Source organism: Oreochromis niloticus, linkage group LG15 (assembly GCF_001858045.2).
Source record: "Oreochromis niloticus isolate F11D_XX linkage group LG15, O_niloticus_UMD_NMBU, whole genome shotgun sequence".
Taxonomy (NCBI): Eukaryota; Metazoa; Chordata; class Actinopteri; order Cichliformes; family Cichlidae; genus Oreochromis; species Oreochromis niloticus.
The window spans coordinates 12,968,429-12,991,344 of record NC_031980.2 but is presented as its reverse complement, the minus strand read 5'-3'; the positions used below and the strand labels follow the sequence as shown (position 1 = coordinate 12,991,344).

General features: G+C 38.6%; 1 protein-coding gene and 1 long non-coding RNA gene across 3 annotated transcripts in view; both read left to right on the top strand.

Annotated features, from left to right (window-relative positions):
* LOC109194721 (uncharacterized) overlaps window positions 1-3,570 on the top strand; it is a 36,124-nt gene extending 32,554 nt beyond the window's left edge. For both annotated transcript variants that reach the window (XR_002056485.2, XR_002056486.2), the window contains exons 5-6: window positions 3,087-3,166; window positions 3,304-3,570. This is a non-coding gene — a long non-coding RNA (uncharacterized LOC109194721). The remainder of the gene's footprint in view (window positions 1-3,086; window positions 3,167-3,303) is intronic.
* Window positions 3,571-3,763: 193 nt separating this feature from the next.
* The window catches only part of si:dkey-205h13.2 (uncharacterized), a 36,288-nt gene continuing 17,135 nt past the window's right edge, over window positions 3,764-22,916 (top strand). The window contains exon 1 of the mRNA XM_025899048.1: window positions 3,764-3,896. Coding sequence (XP_025754833.1) covers window positions 3,764-3,896 — 133 coding nt within the window. The remainder of the gene's footprint in view (window positions 3,897-22,916) is intronic.

Here is a 22,916-nt window from a genome sequence, read left to right as displayed (position 1 = left end):
GATCTGTTAACCAGTTCTTTCGTGAGTTATTTCGGAGACAGGATTATTATTATTTAAAAAAAAAGAGACAAAAAGATAGATACAAAACAGTTTACACCCGACTGAGAGAGCGGTGCGACGCGTCCGGGGCTCGTGCAGTGGTTGGGTGTCCGTCAAACACGTTTATCTGAGGATTAATTTCCATGGTGTGAATCAGATGAAGACGCCGCGGCGCATGTAGTTTTTTAATTAGTTACCGGGCGCTCACATGGAGGAGGGAGAGATGGGGGTGTGAAAGGAAGGAGCGTGTGGATGGGGGGAGGTTGGTTAGAGCAGCGGGCTCGGTGTCGGGGGCGCGGACGCATGACGGTGAGCTCATTACGCACATAATTAGCCCTCAAATTGATGCTGCATCCTGCCGTAATTGGAGACTCTCCTGCTGCCTGGGAACAGATATATCTGTGTCCTTGCTTTTGTGCGTGGGGATGGGTGAGTGGGTGCTTGGAGGGTGACAACAGAGGATGGTGTTTCTATCTACCTGGCTTCTCCCGATCTCATTATCATCCCTACAAGGCCATACCTTTTCTATTTCCCTCTCATTATGGCGCATCTCTTTAAACTAAACACCATTTCACTGCATCCTGTCCATCTTATAATAATAAGAAAAATGAGGCGTTCCTTCAAAATCTTTGAAGACGAGCACCCCCATCATTGGCTTTTCATTTTTTTTCCCATTATTTGGATATCATCCAAAGGACAGAGATCACCATGGTGTAATCTCTTCACACTTCCATGGAAATGATGTGAATTCCACAGTTGTCTAATTTGGTGTTTAAATGTGATAAACACATTGTTACTAACTGAAAACATTCAAAAAATATTCTATAAATCCAACACAAGGCACCTCTCTGTCTGCTCCTCTGCAGTGACAACCTGTCAGGGATTGGGAATTTCTCCGAGGGTATGAGTTCTGAGCGGCGGGTAGAAGATTTACCCTGCCTGGACATCCTGTTAATGCCCCACCACAGGCCGTCACAACAGGGGATCTCGCTTTGCTGTCCTTCCAACCCCTCCTCACTGCCACCCAAGTCTCACTCGCCTTTCCATTTTTATTGTGATTTTACAAATCATTCTTCTCTGTGGGAAGCCAGGCCTGAAGTTCTCCACTGCAGGAAAAAAAAAAAAAACTGAGAGAGGGAGGGCAGGTTAGTGAAGGTTGTTTTGGAAAAAGGATTCCAGGAAAAGGTGGGAAGAAGGTGAATAGACAAGTGCTACCTGTCACTTGTTATCAGTGAGGACTTTAGTGCTTCATTTCATGTAGTCAAATCTAATGACACTGAGAACAGTTTCACTTTCACGATCTGGATCTGTTTTTGAGTAGGGCATCATAAACTATCGTCAATGCAAAGCACTCTCTCACTCAGCTCTTGAGATACCTGTAGCCATGCAGGTAGATTTACCATGCGATTCTCCACTATCTGTTCAATATAATTTACTTTATCACAACCAATCCTGACTTAAGTGACATCTATTGACACAGTTTATTCAAGTTTGCACAGATGCTTTTGGTATAGAAGCCTGTTTTTGTCAACTGAGAAAAAATGAATTCACATAGTAATTACTGACATGATATTTATTTATTATTATTTACAATATTATAGCTTTTTATTGGATTACAAGTCAAAATTATGAAAACATAACTCATTACTTTGAGAAAAAGTCCCAATATTTATACACAAATATTTATGATGAAGAAGGAAAGACTTTGTATTATGTGTTACAGAGCTTCTTAGGTAAGTAAGGTTTCATATGTATGATGTGATACAGTTTATATACATAAATGGTGGTTAGCACTGTTGCCTCATAGAAAGTAGGTCCTGGGTTCAAATCCACCATCTGGCCAGGGGCATTGTGTGCTGTCTGCATGGATTATCTCCAGATACTTCTTCCCACAGTGCAAAGACATGCAGTTTGTGGGGTTAGGTTATTCCAAATTGGCTGTAGGTGTGATTATCTGCCCCCCCCCTGAAAATGCACTTTTGCATGCTCCTTTAAAGTCTTCAGATTTACATCAACATATCTTCTGAGGAAAAACTAACTGCTCTGGATAATAGATGGATTTCACTGGGGACATCTTTTTTTTCCTTTTAACAGCTTTCTGAAAATTGATTTTCAAATCAAGCAAGAAAATAACCTAAATCAAACCTGGAAGACAAACAGTGAGTAACCACCGGGACAAAATGAATTCATTAATTTTAATTTGGTCAAAACGTTGCTTAGTCTTGAGTTTTAAATGTTGTCATTTCTCTTTAAATGAATGGTAATTATGTAGATAGACAATATTTTCAAAACAATATGAACCTAAAAGTTTACACCAGTCAAAAATATCTGAAATGTTTGCCTCAAAAAATAATCTACAATAATATTTTTAAAAAATGCTCATTTAAACATTCAAAACTCCAACAAATTATTATCAGAACCTAGTAATCTAATAACAGCTTTATGCTGACTACAACTGTAACTTACACATTTCTCCCATGCACAACAGTTTGACTGATATATAATTAACACCGTAGAGCCACAGTTTGGATTATTTATAGGGAATGAAAATGATAGAAGAGCTCACGTCTATTTGTGGGAGACATAAAAAAATGCAAAGAAAATTCAGGAAATGATATGAAACCGATAAGAAATAGGAAGCATGGCAACGAGACGTTAAAAGGAAAAAGGAGAGCTCAAAATAGTCGATTCTAAATGTGTTAGTAAAAGACTTCACAGAATGAGTGCAAGGCAATGAGACTTGGGCACCATGTTGAGTTACACTCTGTGCTCAGAGATTGAAACGGCTGGGCATATGTAAACAGGCTGCATGTTTGACCAAGATTTGCCAGTTGTGTTTTCTGTAAGCTATTACTGACTCTTTGTGTTCTGTTTTCCTTAAAAGACTGAAATGTTATTTAGTACTCCCCACCATCTTTAGCTGTTGGTTCTGAAGCAGCCATTTTATTTGGAGGTAGATGGTGGCAAATTTTATATTTGATTCTTTTTCTCCCATTAACAGTGACTTTTTCTGATCAATTCTCGCTCTCTGTGTCTCTTTCTGCCAGGCCCTTCACTGAGCCCATCTGCTGTGTGCGAGCGTTAATTAACCACACTGCCATTTCCTCCGTGCGTGTTGCATTTGAAGGTGCTTAGAGTACACGAGTCAGCCCCACAAGTTCATCAAAATGCTAATTCAGCCCAAATTAAAGTTGTGATTAACATTACACAGTTTCCTGTGCAGACACATTGATCCTTCCATGAGCTCTCACTCTCTTTCTCTAGGTGATGAGTGTCTGGGGAAAGAAAGACTTTCCTCTTGGGCGTTCTTGTCATCATTGCCAAAGTGGAAGAAAAACAGAAACAACCCACAGATGGAGCTAATGGAGTGTGACTAGGATTTGATCTAAATGAAAACAGCTTTCTTTATAAAATAAATAAACAAATTATTCCATTCTGTCTTATGGGAGCTATGCTTTCCCATCATTTTGCCCTATCTCCATCTTATCTGTGCGTATGCTAGCTTTCTTTTGGTGTCCTCTTGGCAGCAGGTTCCGGATTTATCGTTTTACTAAGTTTTGGTAAAAGTTAATTTTACTACCTTTTTTAACCAGTTCTGAACACTTCTTTAAGCATTTGTATTAAACTATTGTGTTTTTTTTTTTTTATTAAACTGTTAAAACTGGGAAATTATTAACTTGACTATGAGACGGTCTGTGAAACAACTTAACTCGATGGCTGGGCTATGTTGAATTACAACAAAGGACCTCCACCTTCCATCAGATTAAAGAAGGACAAACATCTCCTGGACTCTCTGGGACTGGGCTGCCTAATCGCATGCTTCAGCTCCATGGAGCACATTAAGACCAAAGGCTCAGGTAAGCACCACTTCTTCTTCTCCACTCACCTCTTGTCACTCCCCATGTGTTTCTACAGTATACCACTGCAGCATGCCATTACATTTTTCTTCTCTGTCCCTTAGTCTGTGTTTTTTGTCCTGTTTCTCTATGCGTTCTCCCTCTTGTTTTTACTTCTCTTTCTTCTTTTCCCCCTGGTCCTCATCTCCCAACCAGTTGCAGCAGATGGCCGCCCCTCCCTGAGCCTGTTTCTGCTGCAGGTTTCTTCCTGTTAAAAGGGAGTTTTTCCTTCCCACCGTCGCAAAGTGACGTCGTTTGATTGTTGGAGTTATCTCCCAAATACTGTAGGGTCTTTACCTTACAGTATAAAGTGCCTCGAGGCAACTGTTGTTGTGGTTTGACACTATATAAATAAACCTGAATTGAATTGGCTTTCGGTAGTTTGCATTCATATGAATCTATATTTATTTTTGTGCAGGAACTGTACCTAAGGGAACGTGTCTGCTTTGCCTCACAGTGTGCACATGCTGCATGCGAGGAATGAATAAGCTGCAGCTCTGATGCTGTGACACAGCTCACCGAATTTAACCGGCTGCCTCTACACCTCCGTGACACGGACGCCACATGGAAACAAGCCCTTAGGTGGTTGAATAACTTCACTTAACAAGCACATTCTATTTTTATCCCAATCAAAATTCACATGATCTCAAATTTTGAATCTGCTTCGGTTTTGTTTCTTGATTATCTTGCACAAGGCCTGAGCCTTCACTCATGTATCTGCTGTCTGCAACCTGTAAAATGTTAAGCGCAGAGTAAATTTGTAATGCAGAAAGACAGATTAGTAGCAGCTTTATCGGGTTAGTTGTGCTAATTCATCAGCAAGACATATGGTTCTGGTACATCAAAGGCAGTGCCATTTGTATTTTTTTCCTTAAACAAAAGCAGCTTGAATTTCTCAATCAGTAAATGAAGGCAAAACATTTATTTAGCTACACACTGTAGTCTCTCTTTCTCTCTCACACACACACGCACATACACAGACACAGGGAAAAAAAGCCTCTCGGGGTAATGAAAGCCCCTGGCGTTCATCACTCTGTCTTAAGCAGTGGTTATTGAGGCATTAAATATGTCTACACAGGGCTCAGTGAAAGGCTGCCAGATCAGTTTTCTCCTCTGAGGGGGCTCTGTTTGCATACAGACAGGTTGGGAGATTGGGAACGTGCACCGAATGGAGCCTGGGAGTCGTAACTGGGTGCCCACCACTCTGGTGTTAGTGCCATTATGGGATGTCACTGTGGGAGAACTGCAGCTCTTCAGTGGGATTACTGAGATTCTTGCTGAAATTGAGCAGAATTGGAAATATGGCCAAAGGATTCTCTCCTGAGTGATGCGTGCACGTAGCTGGCACTCGTGCAGGCACACAGCCTTACATTCATGTTCAAACAAATGCAAATGTACATTCGGGGAAACATTTTGCTACAGGTGGGATTCTGACGTTGAAGCTTGCGTGAAAGGAAAGCGTACAGTCAACTTTCTACAATCAGCGATGACATTTCTCGTATTTCTTTTCTTTTGATTTCTTCTCACAGCATGACAACAAATGCAAAGCAGCACTGGTGCATACCTCAGCAGTCTCTGCTGTCTTTGATGCATGTTTGCATAGTATAAAATATGGTGGTTTGTTCTGTTTTTTTTAACCTTGCTTGCAAACCAAATTTTTATACCGGACAATAAATATTTGAATTGCATTTAAATGTGCTGAACCGAATCTTCAACAGAAATTACACACTGAATTCTTCATTCTGTATTATAGCCATAGCAAAAATTATGGGAAAAAAATAGGGATTTTGTTTTTAAGCAACCCCTCTATTAAATAAAATGAAATAAAAATAGAAAGTCTGTAAGTTTTTTTTTTCTTTTACAAGAGGTGAGTCATGTTCAGTACAACCTAGTGGGCACTTTTATTCATTTTACATCATAACACTGATTTTATTTGATTCACCTGAGCATTCTTAAGGGCTTTTTATTATCATGCTACTGCACTAGACAGTAGTCTCTGCTGCTCTGGCCCAGACCAGTTAAACTACATGATTGGGCATAAGAACAGGGCCTTTACAGCTCAGTAGCCTCCTTTGTAATGCGCTTGGAGGTCAATGTGCTGAGGCCACACTCCCTTCTGAGGTCCCCTCTACCATGTCATAAAATAAACATGCTGGGTGTGACCCCAGCAAGGGTGAACATTAACACCCCAGCCGCTGGCTCGGAGGTCAGCTTGAGGGCAGCACCCTGTGGTGGAGGGAAGGATGGAAATGATTCTTCCAGACTGACAGCGAAGCACCATGGTGTCATATGCTTTACATTGTAAGACAGTCCCACCTTTTGCATATGATCTTCTGACACCATAAACTTCCACAACTAAAAGCTGGCTATCTTCAGTAAGTAAGGCTCAAAATTAGCATGTTGTTTCTTGCCACCTGATGAATTTAAGCCCAACTTCACAAAGCTCTGAGAGTGACAGATGCACTACTTTGTTTACATATGTACACTAACTTTTGCTGTCTGTTTTTAGAGGGGTTTTTTTTCTTTTAACAGCTGTTTCCTGTTATCAAAAGCAATGCTAATGTTTACCGTAAGAGTGAACCGAAACACTAAAATTCTAGCAAAGTATTCAAAAGATGCACCTCATATAGCAAAGAAGATCTAGATCTGAGTAGTAGCTTCTCACCACACATGTGACTGTTTCAGTGTTAATGTTACATATTAGTTATGTCTGCTTTGATTACCAAATAGTTGTTTCATAAGTGAGCTTTGAGAAAATTTGTGTTTTGGTGATTTTAATACGTCACAGATTCAGACACCAGAAGAGGCAGAGCAGAGTGGCTCCTGCAGCAGAGTAGCCCTGGTACATTATTCAACCTTGCATTCAACCTGACCGTGGGGTGCCACAGATGTCAGACATGGCTAACCAGCTATTGTAGAGAGCAGACACGAACGCTAGACCTGCCCAGACTGGTCAGACTTGATAGGGAGCTACATATTCTATACTGACATTATTAAGAAAGCGAGAAAGAGAGAGGGAAACCTAATAAATAATTGCCAGCCGTTCAGACAGAGGTCAAACAGCACTTGTGAATTCTTACGCTTTGTATTCTGCAAAATTATGCTTTTTGATGTTCATTGTGCATTCCTTCGTGAAATGTAAATATAGGTGTTTTTGTCCTATAAAGAAGCCACAAAGAGTTATCTTCAAAGTTGTCCTTATCCTGCAGCAAGATTGCAATCCAGGAAATAGGATAGAATGTGAGGATTTATAAGCAAACCGCAAGCTGTAGGATTTATTTGTCCTTTTAGCCTATCCAGAATGTGCTTTTAAAACCTCCCCCTGCAACAATTAGAGGGTATAGATCACATTATTGCCTTTGCAGAGGCCAGATAACACCATAAGGCTTTGGGACATCTCATTCGCATTGGGAACGGTCTGGAAGATGCTTTACTAGATGGATTTATATGTGGCCTGCGCTGCTTCCCAGTGATTGAATGTCTGTGTGCATGTGTTGAGCTGACTCTGTGTGGATCTGTCAAGGGACTCATAAGGGAGGTTTGAATTAGGCATGAGATAGAAGGAGGATGTGTGTGTGTGCGTGTGTGTTTGTCTTTGGGTACATGTGTGACTTGGAGTACTTTATGGTGAAAGAGCGTGTAAATAGTGACCGGAGACAGATGTGGGCTCATCCCTGAAAGACGGAGGATAAAAAATTATTAGGGCAAGACCTCAGGATCATAGCAGGGCAGGACATTTCTCAAAGTAACGTACTTCCAGGATGTTATGAGCGAAAAGGAAGCAAAGCATGTAAATGGCGCGCATACTCAAATATAACAAATCGTCTTTCTCTGTTTTATGGCATTGCTGGCTGATAATATCCAGTTGCACAAAGTGAAATCAAATCTGCGAAACATCCACCCCAATCTTTTTCATCTATGAAACTTACAGCTTTACCTAAGAGGTTAGCTTTAGCACTAAACACCACAAAGACTATAAAACATGAGCTGGAGAGTTGTGAGAGACATAAAAGCAGGTCCTTTTAATGTAATATTGATTTACAAACCACAAGTTAAAACACCTCCTGGTCACGGGTCATTACTTGCAACCCCAAGCGAATCAAGCTGGGTGCTGAATTAGAGCCATTGCACATGAGGCAGTGAAAGTTTTCAGAGCCACATGCACAAGTTTTAAGTGTCCTCGCGTCTAGACGGTTACACCATGAAAGCATGGACGGTGGAGTAGGGAAAAACATTACACAGACATTTAAAGCAGTGAAGTAAAGCAACAATTTGTGAAGACGTGCTGTTAACCATGCAGTTCAGGTATTAAAAGAGTTGGAGTGCTATTTTGTTTTATTTCATTTCAACATTACTATTATTATGATATTTCTATATTAATATATATATTTTTATACAGTTGCAGCCTGCACAGAGCATTGGGAGAACTGTAAGGATCTCTTAGCCCCTAATGTGTCTATTCACTGGTGACATCCAGGTATTTTTCAAGCTTGTGTTAATTAGCACTATTAAACAACAATTATGCAAAATTATTTTGTGTGCTTTGACCTCACACCACAAAGCTGTGATAATCGGGCATACAGCAGGGAGAAATTATAATAATTAACTGGTTTCAGACAGTTAATGTGTTGCTGGAGTCAATGTCAAAGTTAAAATGTTGTTTTTTTTAAAGAGCACTACTTGTATATGCCAACTGGGAATCTTTCTTTTTACTTTGATTTTGTTCATAGACAATCTTGCAAATGTTCTTTATTCATTAAAATATCAGCTTTTTGTCTGGAATAGATGAATATCTTGCCAACACTGGCATTTGCTGCCAAACAATAGTAGCAAACAAGCACAAAAAACTGAAAAGTGTTTCAGAAAGAAAACCATGCAAAAAGTCACCAAATGAGACTTTAAATTATATATTTGTGAAAATATTTTTTTTAAAATTGCTTACTTTGAATTAAATAATAGTAATTATCTCCTTTACATTAGAATATAATACATTATTTATATAATGTTATTGTAAAGCTGAGTGTGATAAGTATAAAAACTATACAGCATCTTACAGAAAACTTCTTTTTCAATAAAATATCTCCTCATATGCGTTTATTTTGCAGCATTATATTATAAAGTCCCTGTTGTTTATCAAACAGTGCAACACTTTTTTTTGAGCAGAATGAAGTATAAGTGCAGAAAAGCAAAAAATGTAATGCCACCATAGGCGTCTCAGGATATTTATTAATGAATATTAGTCAACAGTTACAACCTTTTCCATAAAAACACAGATTATACTTGTGTTTAATTTACATTCATTATATTTTTATACACCAAAGTCCATTAATCAGTGCCAGGAGGAAAAATTACTTGTTGCTTAATAATTACTTTAATTCAGCAAATGGACAAAAACTCAAGTGAAGTAATTAGGCAACATTTAATCACCTCAATAAGCACAAAAATAATCAAAAAGTTTTGCAACTTATTTAAAGTGGTTTCATTTTTATAATTGTCTAAGTAGTTATTTCTGTCTCATGTAGCTGGCTGATTCCAGTAGTTTTAAGTGTCGTTAAAGCCACTGAGGACTAATAAATAGAATATAATTTCCATTATTTTGCATGATCTAAAAAGTTACTTAAATGGTTATTGACAAAATTCCTACAATTCTGTAGAAATATAAAAATATAAATATAGCATGGAAATGTTACATACTCACTATGCTAAATCTCATGTGCAACACGCACATGAGATTTAACATACTTAACGTTAGAGCTTAAGTTCTTCTTTTCTTTCATCCTAAAAAGAACAAAACAAAACAAAAAAACACGGAAAAAAAACCAACTAACCTTCCCCCAGTATGTAGCAGTAACCAGGCACTCTAAACATGCAGCTTGTGCTAAAGCAAATATGGCTCCCATTTACATTTTAATTCACCGTTTGGTAAATGCTTCCACATGAGACTTTACTCTCAGAGGAAAGTAATGCTTCTCATTATTAGCTGTATTAGTGTGGAGCCCAGCGCAGCATACACACACACATGTAAACATGCTATTTTCAAATCTGTATTTATAGGCAAGTGGCAAACAATAACAATGACAACAATTCACACAGCCTATTCCATATCCGATGCAAATCTGGGGAGTTGCTCCCCTCCATGCTTTGTTTTTATGTGGTAACAAAGCATTTACATTTCATAAACTCGCTCACCTTTTGTTCGTCCCTGAGCATTGACTGATGCTCTGCACCAGTCATTTCCAAGAAGGTTGCTTGCTGAATTGCTCTCCTCACTGAAAATTTATATTTACAAGGCTGTTAACAGGTGGCGAGCAGCTTAATTGCGGTGATTACTCATTGCATGCGTAAAGGAAGAGGAGGTGTAAAGAATTATGTCGCTTTGGGCTGTCCTTTTCCTGTGATCACGCACCCCATGATATATCTGTGCATGTGTGCAATAATATGGTTCACTGTCAGCACTTATGTGTCTTAATATTCTTCAGTAATGACATTTATACTGCTTGAAATCTGTGGACAGAAAGGTTTAGTTTTTATTGAGAACAGATTAATAAATACTTGTTGTTTGATTGTTAAAAATACTCACTGTAAAAGTAACTCTTTTTATATAGTTTTTAAAAGTTTGACCATTTTATCATAATCCAAAATGACCCTCAAATCTCTGAGCTCATTTATAGGGAAAAAAAGGTTGACGCTTATTGAAGTGTGTAAACACCAGATTAAGACACATTATCATGACATATTGCAAATTAAAGAGAATAGATTTGTTAAGAAAATAGATTTGTTTCACAACAGCTTCTTTTTTTTCCCTATTCAGTGGAACGAAATTAGCTTTTCTTGTCGGTCTGACAGCCATGCAAATGTTAAAGCGCTGGAATGTTCCACAAACCAGAGCAGATGGACATGACAAAACCCCTCCCTTTCACTCTCAAAGAAGATGACATCCCCACATATGGTTGCTGTGATTGATCTGTCGTTAGAGAGCGATGGCTGGCTTAGAGGAGGGAATGGGGAAGGGATATGCACAGAGCAACAGCAAAGTGCCGGTGTAATGTTTTCCATGGCAAATCTCATACAGTCAAGAGGATGAATGTGTCAATGGTCAGGCTGTTTTTAAATTGATTGCGTGTGTGAGAGAAAGAAACCGACATGGATGGTCTTCATTTCATACTTGTTTTTTGGGTTTTTTTGGTTTCATCTTTGCCTGTTTGGAGTTCATTTGTTTTTTTTCTCCCTTGAAATGGTGCATTGTGTCTGCATTTCTCATAACATTCTGGGTTTTTACTTTGCAAAAGATACTAAATAGGTTTTATTTATGAAGGAAAGGTACTAACCAGCATGCATTTACAAGGCAAGTGAAGAAAAAGTGCCTGAATACTTCAATACCGGAGATGGATATGTTTATGGTTTCTACTTCATCAAAAACAGCTGTGTTACTTGGATATTACCAAGAATGTGATGGTTGTGTTTGTGTATTTTTTCAGATTATAGTCAGCACCTATATGACCTTATAATCATTCAAAAGTTGTTGTTTTTTTCTTTCTCAGAGCAACTCATGCCAAGGGTGATAAAGTGTTTCTCTGATCAAAAAGTCAAACATTGTAACTAAAAATGCAAATGCTGTCTCATGGGGAGAGAGCAAGAGAGAGAGAGAGAGAGAGAGAGAGAGAGAGAAATGATGATGATGTTGGAAAGAAAAGCAATAGGATGGATATGCAGCTCCAGAGGCAGAACAGAAGCTGGGAGCTTGTCTTGTCCTGCTGTGTGTCTGGCAGATTGCTATGGAGCCTGTCATTGCGAGCAGCAGGGTGTTCAGCCACTACATGGCGTTCAGCGGGGGAACGGAATAAATCACTGGAACACACACAGTCCAGCTTACAGTTTGCCTGGAAAAGCTAACATTGGCCTCTAGTCACACCTTAATTTTGTTTGTCCTGCAGAAGAGTCAGCATTATTCAGACAGCCAAAGTATTCAACTGATTTTAGCCAAAGAAAGATTTCTGAGTAAAACAAATCGCATAGAAAATGTGTAAAAAATTGTTAATAATCTTATGTAATATAAAAGAAATACATTTTGCTTGTTTGGATGGATGGATGGATGTTTGCTACTTGTATTTTCTGCAACACCATGATGGTAATCTAACCGCTGCATTTCACCCCACCACATCTAATTACATTACATCCACTTTTAGTAGCCAGTTCTGTCTCGCATACTTTGTAAAAATATTTGGGATGATATTAAAAATTCCTGCTTTTTTGTCTTTGTGAAAGGACCAGTGCTTCAAATCAAGCCTGTGAAACTTGTATTGTTTGCAGGAGATAAATGAATGAATTGTAGTACCAATCGTGTATTGTATATGTCCATTTGAGGTTAATATCAACACTACTATAAGGGTAGGAACTACAGTACTATTGAATGAGCTGCTTCTTTAACTTAACTTGTCACTTCCTATATTAATGCTTAAAATACCCAATAAGTTTTTATGGTCTGCCTTCCTGTCACTCCAGTAAGAGTGGGATCAGTGCATTAGGGTAGGTGGTGTTAGACCGGGTGTTTCTTCACCTAAACCAATCAGCTGAAATGCTAAATGTCTGTCTCTGTGTTATTCAACACACCCAAAAGGACATGGTTTACTCCACAAACACACAAACTAACTACTGATGATACTTACTACCACATTTCATGCTACTTACTGGCCCTCCTGCATCTCATTCTATTTTCATTTCATAATGGGTTGATCAGCATAAGAATATGAAGACGTTTGGTTTGTGCTTGACTAGTATACATCTTAATAAACACACTATAGTGCAAATATAGAATTACAAAGAGTCGGAGTTTTACTTAACAGTAATGCTTGTCTTGCAAAGATTGTTCCCAAACATTTGCTTTTAACTGGGTGAAATTATTTTAAACAAGTATAATTTTAGGGAAAGTATTTGTGCATATGACTGCATTCATTCTTTCAATTGTTTTGTCACCATTCCGTAATGTTTAGAACATGCCAAATGTAAATGCTAAAAACCACATTAAAAAAATACTTTGACAAGTCCTTTTAAGTGAGAACCAGAGTTGTGTGGTCCCAAGTTCACACGCTTCATTTCAAAGACGGACTTATAGAAGACATCGGGATGTCATCGTCACCTCGTTTCTTCCCAGAATGCAAAAAGAAAAGGCATGAAACCCTGCAATTGGGCCAGAAAATAATAGACTATGCTCCTGGAAAGAGTTGCTCATTGGTTTGGATTTAGGAATGGCTGTGATGAGGAAGAAGACAAGCATGTATTTACATGAGACACCCACACAGGCCTCCATAATCAATCTTGCAATCTCTCAGGGTGCAGACTCAGCCAAAGAATCAGCGTGTGGGATGGAAGTCATGGTAAACAGCATGAATCTTTGCCAGCTGTCTATTTAAAGTCCTTGTTTATCCACAGAACTGTGAATCTTTTCCTGCAGTGTCATACTAAACATTAAAATATGCCCATGCTGGTATTATGGGAGATATGTTTGCCATCTTTCCCACAGTCATATGGCAAGATTTCCATCTCATCTCAGCATCCACAGAGGTCAACAGAATTGGAATGGGAATACAGATTCCATCCCAAAATTTGACAACTTGCAACAACTATGAAGAATGTTAAATTTGTTGTATTTATAGGCTTTGTCTTCTTTCGGTGTTAGATCTATGAAGGTTCTATTTCTTTTTTTGATTTACCACCAACATTACTCTGCAGAGGACTAAAGCAATCACTGGGTCCAGCTGTTATGGTTCAGGAGATAGTTCCAATATGAAAATTTCCTTTAAAAAAAACAAAAAACACAACACACAACCATTTACACACATAAATGCAAAAAGAAAATGCGTAATGTAAAATAATGCAGGTGGAGTTGTTGGAAGGAACAGGGCAAGGCTTTAGGCCAAATACAGTTGGGACTATAAACATTTGGCAAGGTCACTTCAGCTTTAATTCAAGATGTCGCTTTAGAGTAACCCATTTACAGAGGCTCGGAAATAACTGGATAAACTAAAACTGTTTTAATTATAAGATTTGTTTTTAACACATGGATGAAAATCCCTTGCAGTCTGAAATCTAGAACCCATACACATCATCAAACCCCTCTTGATATGATGCGTCAGGCTTTTTCTGGAGAAACCTCCAGTTGCTGCTTGCTTGTGGGTGTTTCTGTGTTCACTTTTGTCTTCAGTAACTGAGAAGCATGCTCTGTTGGACTGAGGTGAGGTTACTGAGTTGGCCATTGAAGAATATCTCATTTCTTTGCCTTGGAAAACTCTTGGGTTGCTTTTGCTTTGGGTCCTTATCTGTTTGCACTGTGAAACAACACTAGTGACTCAGTTCCACTGTTCCACTCAGTCATACATGCCCATTCTATATCACAGCTTCCAGTAGGTTTGGCAGAAAATTTGGTATCTTGGTTTTATTTGTCCAGAACTCTGCGGGCTCTTTTTGATGTTTTCCGGTGAAAATCTTATCTGGCCTTGCTGTTTTTGACAGTAAACAGTGGTTTTTACCTTGTTGTAAAGCCTCTTCATTTCAATTCATGAAGGTTTTTCTTCATTGCAGACTTTCATACTGGTATGTCTACTTCCTTGAGAGTTTTCTACATTTGGCGAGATGTAAAGAGGTTTTTCTTAACCATGCTATCATCCTCATGTGGTCCTTCTGGCCTTTTGGCTGTTGCTGAGCTGACCAATGCATTCATTCTTTTTAGGAATGTAGCAGATTGCTGATTTTGACACTCATAGAGCTTTATTTCTCTGATAGGTTTATTTTGTTTTTCAGTCACATTATGGCCTCCCTCACTTCAATCAACATCTTCTTGAACCTCATATTTATAGCTCCAGTAAAGTTTAAGACGTGGAATCAATTCCAGATCTTCTATCTGCTTAATTTGTAATGAAATAACAAAGAAACAACCATTAGCTGGCCATAGAATTGCTTATCTGTCACTCGCCCAATTACAATTATCAGCCTCCCAAAAACATAAAACTGTTCAACCTCAATTCCAAAAAAGTTGGGAATTTTGGGGGAATTGGGTTACAAAACCATTATCTACTGATGACAACAATCCTCAAGAGGCTTTAGTAGACACTCTGGGTCACCCAAACAGGTAATAAGTAATTAAGTAAATACTGCTTTACCGAAATTTCAATCAGGACTTACTATTTATGTCAATTTATTTTGCAAATAACAAAAGGTTACAACCTTTTATTACAAGTCGCCAATTTTTTTCATGCAGGAAAATTAACATAAACATTTTTCCAGTATCAACTGAATGTAGTGTAAGAGCGATAAACCTACAACCTACAAGAAATAAAGCTTCTTTTCTAGTCCTTCTTTCAGTCCTCCTGGACAAGATATTGACATATACTGTAATTTCAGTAAAGATCTATTAATTGCCCATGTGAAGTTATTAGCCCTCTCCTGAAGATGTTCTACAAATTCAGTAATATTTTTAAGTAATCCAAGTGCTTTCTGAAGGCATTCCTGCACCATGAACAACATTTGAGTTCACAAATGTCTGCGGTGTCACACTGTCAGATACTAGAGTGTAATTTTCAATATTTTTCAAGACAGAGCTTTAACAGCACACTCAATTGGAAAGACCCAAAAGAAAAAAGAAACTAAAGAATGGGGGAAAATATGAGAGTCGGAGAAGCTAGTGGTCATTTAAAATGACCAGTCATGAGCACTTTAGGGTGAATGGGTTCTATGGTGCAATCAAGCAGATCTCAGTGCTACTTACTAGAGATTAGCTTGCTGGTGCAGTAATGGGCAACATGAGAGAATCAGGAGTGTTAATGTGTAAAAACTGAGTGCTATTTGGTTTCACAAAAGAAATAGATTAGACAGGGGATGTTATCTAATATTCTCTCCAGCTCCGTTTTCTGTAATCCCTCTTTTTGTCTTCTCTTTCTTTTACTCTTTCCATGATTCCTTCCTTCTTTCCTAAACTTTAGATAGTGGCAGCTCAGTCGACCAGAGTGAGTGCATGTTTTTACATAATCTCAAAGCCTAAGCAACAGATCTCCTGGTTGATACAAGGAGCTGCAAGCCAAACAGTTCTACCCAGATTTATGACTTGGCACAATTAACAGAGCTGGCAATCTAGTACCTGTTGCCCAATGCATCCAGCATCCAAATCCTTCCCTTTCCTTTCACAGTTGGCCAAATAGTATTGGCAAATATGACAGTGATTTGTTTTGGTAGTTTTACCTCCACGGAATAACAAAAACATATACGGAAATTTTTCAAGAAGTACAGATGATATTGAAGAATATGTAAAGGGAAATTATAGGAAATCTTAGTAACATTAAACTCATGTTTACAGAAAAGGCATTAATAAAGCAGTAAAGATTATACATCTTCTAGAAATCTCAAAGATTCTCTAATTAACTGAGTATTGAACTTTCCAACGACAATGTATAAAAATACAAGTACTAAATGTTGGCTTTAGATGAAATAATCCTTCTTGTTTATTCTTTCTTTTGTTGTTTTCTTGACCATTTCAAACAGTGGTTTGCTTGAAAAAAAAAATACATATAACTACATTTGACACTTTTTAATAGAAAAAAAAAAAATTTAAATGCTACATTTTTAAGGTAAAGTATCTGACTGTGACACTGTCAATCACGACTGTTTACTTTAAAATCAGATTCACGTTTATTCTTTATCTTGTTTACGGTTGGTGTTGACAGTTCGGTGCTCTCGCTCGCTCAGCAGTGGCAATGGTATCAACAGGCTCATTTCAGTTCAAATCAACTGATCTAATTTAGACATCTTTGTAAACCTTGACTTTTATGTTCTGAAAAATAAATGGGCAGACATGCTGCAGGGTAATATGCAACTGACGACTTAAATCTACATCTTCCTCTTCAATTTGTGTGTTTACATTGCGAGTAAACAAAAGGTTCTTTTTTTTCTTGCTTGAACTTAAAAAGTAATTTTGTACTTCCCCTCTGTGCTTTGGCAGTTTTATGACCTTAGGGACTATGCCTCATTTAACATCGTTTACACAAGGAAGTCATTATTGCTCACTAGCTGACACAGAAAAGGCCAGCTCATGAATATAAATAAAGCAAAATCAAACCCATTTGCAAAAGTTTTCCGACTACTTACTAAAACGTAGGAGAATGTCATTTAAACGTTTTGAAATGACTGCGAGCAATTTAATCACTCCCAGTTTTTAGAATAATTAACACCATCCATTTTTTAATTGCGCTATAATTTTGATGCTGCTGATAGATTTTTTAAACATAAACTGGCCACTAAATTAATTTGGATTTTCATTTTGTTTTTGATTAAAATAAATAAGTCCACTTTTTTTATTTTAATTTGTCAAACATTTGTGTGTATGGCTGCTTCATTTCTTTGTATTTATTTATTTTTTTACTATCACAATCCCAACCTTCCAAATGGACCACTGCCAGACAAGAAAGGTGTTCGCTACAAACCCAGCTGTGTAAATTGTTAATTTTGAATCAGTAAACAAAAAACCTGAGTCGTCTGCTGAGGCAAATATGATAATTGTTTGTGGATTATGGAGATCTGGCTGGCAACTCGGCAGAGGCTGTGAGTAAACGAGAAGAAAGCTCAGCTCAAACAAATGCACTTACTCAGTCAGTCCGGCATGATCCACATGGGAATATCCAGCCTGTGGACCCAGGAGGGTTTCTGCTTGGAAGATTGGTTCAATCAGTAAAACACACATGAACATCTAGAAATAACTGGATTCTGTTTGGTCCCTTCAACATATGTTACAACTTTAAAGCATAGCAAAAACTCTTCCACGTTCCATATTAAGATATGTTTCTATTAGACACTAGCAGTGCTGATGATGAAATGAAGGAGATATTCAACAATTGCTGTTGTTTTGGGGGGGGGAGAAAAACAAATATGTATTTGAGTGGCTTAAAAGCTACCTTAAAATGTACCTTTAAGTCTCAGTTATACAAAGGAGTATTAATGCTACATTAAGAAAAGAAAGAAAGAAAAACAATGCAATATATATTTGCATTTAGGCTTTACTAACAAGGAAATTACACAAGTAGTCATTTTGTACTGTGATGAACCCATTTTTACCTTCAGAATTGCTTTAATTCTTCATTCCGACCCCATCATCTGAATGTTGCAACATAAATCAAAACTCATGAGACAGAAAACATTTTTCTAATCTTCTGTTGTCCAATTTTGATGACTCATGTGAATTGCAACCTCAGTTTCCTGTTGTTAGCTAACGGGGGCAGCACCTGGTGTGGTCTTCTGCTCCCGTAGCCCACAAAACCATTCCTCAGAGATTTTGGTCCATATTGATATGATAGCATAAGTTGCAGCTGCAGACCGGGTGACTGTGGAGACGATATGAGTACAGTGAACTCATTGTAATGTTTAAGAAACTAGTCTGAGATGATTTGAGCATTGGGACACTGTGTGTTACTCTGCTGGAAGCAGCCATCAGATAATGTGTACACTGAGGTCATAAATGGATGGACATAGACAACACCAATACTCAGATATGCCGTGATGTTTAAATGTTTTATAGTTTGCATTAAGGTGCCAAATGTTTGTCAAGAAAATATCCCCCACACGGTTATGCCACTGCCAGCAGCCCGAACCTGTGATAGGAGGCAGGGTAGATCCATGCTTTCATGTTCTTTATGTAAATTCTGAGCCTACCATCAGAACATTATATCAGAAATCAACGCTCATCAGATCAGGCAACCTTTTCCACCTTCAGCTGTTGAATTTTGCTGACCCTGTGAGAGATGTAGCCTCAGTTTCCTGTTTTTAGCTGACAGCAGTGGCGCCCAGTGCACTGTAGTCCATTTGTTTCTAGGTTCAGTGTGTTCTCTATTCAGAGATGCTCTTCTGCATACCTTGGTTGCAACGACTGCTTATTTGAGTTACTGTTGCTTTCCTATCGGCTCAAAGCACTCTATCTATTGCCCTCTGACCTCAGGCATCGACAAAGCATTTTCACCCTGAGAACTGCTGCTCACTGGATGTTTCCTGCTTTTCGCACTGTTCTCTGTAAACCCTAGAGATGGTCATGCTAGAGCAGCCTGCCTCACCCCAGTAACTATACCACATTTAGAGTATCTTAAATTGACCGTTTATGGATTCTCAGTTTGAACTTTAGCAGGTTGTCTTGATCAGGCCTAAATGCACTGAGTGACTACCATGTGATCGGATGAATAGATATCTGAATTGCGACCAGTCTAATAGGTGTACCTAATAAAGTGGCTGGTGAATGTATTTCTGTATTTTTCTGTCTTTATAAACACACCATGCGAATCAGTTTAAGGACTTTAAAGCTACTACTCAAGCTACTCGGTAGCTTCCATTTATATGGCACAGCCGTAACGTAAGAATTTGGCTTGACCATTTCAGAAACTCAGCTATGCTCCAAGGATGTCCCTGTTGTAGCAGCAAGCAATCACTTTCCTAGCTTCACTTCATGGACTAAGAAAGGTGACCTTGTTAACAAAATATTGCCCTTGAAATTCAAAATAATAATAAAAACAATCTTCAAATATTAATTTCTAAATGTGAACCTAATACACCTTTATACCCTGATAAACATTATATTGATCCAAAAGCTGCCACTGTCATTGCTATAATGATGTCAAAATGTTACCAGGCAAAAATGCCTTAAAATGATGTGCTGTCATAAGCTATGTGGTGGTTTTTTGTAATGAACGAAACAAAGAAAAGAAAAAAAGTTGGTTAAATCAAGCTATAGCTTGATCATCAATAAAGATATGCTAGTTTCTTTCCCTTAATTAAAAGTGTTTCAAGCTAAGCTAAGCTACTAGGTAGACTTAGAACTTATTCAACAAGTATACAGACAATCATATCAATCTCAATGTCAGGAAAAAAGTACAATATTTCCTAAAACATGTAAATAAGTTTTATAAAGAGCAGCTTGCTTTTTTTTGTTCATTAGCTGCAATGGATGGATAGGTCACAATGGGAAAGAAAAAATGGTTCTTTATATTCCCCTGCTCTGTGTCAAAGTCCTCCTCTAAGCAAGTCCCATAACATGGGAGTCAAATTGCATTTGCATTAGCTTGCTGTTTGTGCAGACACTTGCAAAGAGTTGAAGGTGTGTTAGCAGTATAATCTGGTTGTTTCTGTGCTGGATGCAGTTAACATTTTACACACACACACTTGTCCTTTTGTGCATTAAAAGTAAATGTAATGTCCATATCATCACTCCTCAGCTGTATTGCTGTACCACTCCACCATTTCTCAATCATCCTTCTCAGCAAATGCTGTTTTTTTTCTTTCTATACACCCAGCGTCCAGAGAAGTGATGAACCTTTGTAATGTAAGTAACCATATAATCGTAACTGTAATGTAATTACTGAATTTAGTACAGTAATCAGTTAGATTACTGTGATTGCAGTGCTTTGTAATGCGTGACGCCCAGCACTGGACATTTTCCCATCAAGTTGCAAAGTTATGACATCACAACAATATGATTTGGTAATGAGGTTTGCAAGAGAATATTAATCATGATGTTGTAGGAATAATACCAACATGAGGACTTCAGATATGTTCCCTGGAGTGATTTGGATTATGATGAAGGATAAAACAGAGTTGGACCTGCTACCAGTGTGTTCTGGTCTATTTGTTGCTCTTTTGACTAAATTGGATTTCTTGCATCTCACTGAAGTTTATTTTGAATATTTGTCATTCTGTCTCTTTTGTGTCTGCTGTCAAGGGTAGTGTAAGAACCAAAGCATAAAAAATACCACATGCAAAGTTTGCCAGCTGGAAGGGAAGTTGCAACGTCACCCAACCAGCACTCGTGCATTTCTATTTTAGCTACAGAATGTGGGCAAAGCAGTTTTGTGGTGAATATGCTCTGCAACACACTGGAAGAATTGTCCCCTAATAACGTTTTCCCAGACATGTCATCTAAGTGCTGGGGCCTTGTAACGCGCCATGGGATTTATTATGAACGGGTCATGGCCAAGAGTTTAGCAGAAATGGGAACAGGGATTTTAACTTTCCAGTGACATCAGCCTGCCGAAAAAGGTGCTTTAAAAATGCAATGGCATAAAAAACGAAAAAATACCACAGGGAAAATTCAACAGTCTGTGATGTGCTGCTTATACAAACTTTGTCATTTTAAGTATGACTGACATCCTCCAGCGCAGCATCTATTAACCTTTAAAGTGGCTGTCGTAAGTAGCTGCTCTTTAAAGAACTGGTTATCTGATCTTTTTCTTTGTAAGAAAGGCAATAATTCTGTTTAGTCGTGAGATCATCTAATCTCTTCTCCACTGAGACCATGTATCCCAGTAAACCTTTAGATCAAAGCATGCCAGGGACTCCTCAACATGGTATCCCTTGATCGCCTTTTCTACTACAAAAACTAAATTCCAACAAAGAGTGTGTGAACTACCCACTCTGGGAAAAGTGAAAAAGAGACTTTAATGTCTGAAACAACGTGAGTCGCTCGACACTCTTGTCATTGATACACACCCGCTGCTGCTGTGTCCCTTCGCTGTGTGAGGCAATGGTCTTCAAGGATGGGTGGTCCGTCTGGGACTCAAGTCGGACGTATGTGTAGGGGTGTGTGAGCTCCCTTTGTGTCAGGGGAGAGGGGCCTTTGTTCTCTTAACCAGGGAGGTGGGACCAACAGATTAAGCCTTTAGAAGTGCAACCGACCACCATGAGGGCACGCCACAAGGGAGAATGTGTTTTGTGTGTGTGTGTTTGAGTCTTTGCACGTATATAAGTCTGCGTTCATGCACAGTGTGTACTGTGGAGTTTGAGTGAAAGTACTAAAAATATAAAAAATGAAAAGAGAGCGAGAGAAAGGGAAAGAAATCAACGGAACAAGCGAAACAAAAACAGAAAAAAAGAAAGTCAGAGCAGGCATTTGTACCCATTTGCATCCAAATTAGGATGAGTTAGTGAGAATCTGATGCAGGTCAGCAGGTCAATAGTTCTTATCCATCTGTCCTTCTGATGGCATGCCTCCCAGGTCAGTTTGATTCCTCTGTGAGAGAGCTAATCTCACCCCAGTGCTCAGTGAGCCTCTACAGCATCCTCTGATCTGCTCCTTCAAACCCCTTGCTCCCCACACACACACAACAGAATGGGCTTGAGCTGAGGGGAAAGGAGGGGAGTGTCTCTCACACATACACACACATACACACATACACACACAAATGGTTTAAGATGCAAACACACAGAAACAGATGGATAGCTGTCTTAAGTTCACTTTTACCAAAATATTCTCTTGAAACACTTCAGAATGAAATGTGTCAATTAAGTTAAAACTCAGCACCTATTAAATTAAACGCTGAAATCTAATAGATGTTACTATTTCCAAAACATATATTTTTAAACCTGAGCAATTAGAAGGTAAATGTTCCACATAAGGACCCTTATAATAATGTTATAAACTTCTTAGTGATGTATGTATTTTGTGTAGTCTTTTTTTTATTGTAGGCAGGTTACAACATATGCTTAGAATTATTTTTAAATACTGTTTGACCCATCTCTGTGGAGAGTAAAGCTTTTGGGAACAGGACAAGCACACCATCTGTGATGTAAACCTCCATCAGTCCTGCAGCTCATGAAAAAGCATGACCTCCTCTTTCCCCTCCTCTTAGATTCTGGTTTCTCTCTCTCTCATTCCTTAGTTTTCTTCCTTCGCAGTGTTCCTCCGTCTGTCATGGCGGCTGTCTGAACAAACAAACACACAAGGGTCCATGGCGAGCCAGACGGCGTGATGAGGGATTGTTTGCTTTGGTTGCTCCCGTGCGGGCGAAAGTTTTCTTAAGAGGCACACAGAGGTCTGGAGCTGAACGGAGAGACCACAAAACAAATATTTACCCTCCTGCCTCCAGCGCCTGGGCCCTTTCCTCTCCTCCTTGGATGACAAACAAGAGGATGGACCCACTTTTGGTTCTGAAGAGAAAAAGAGATATGGTTCAGTGATAAATA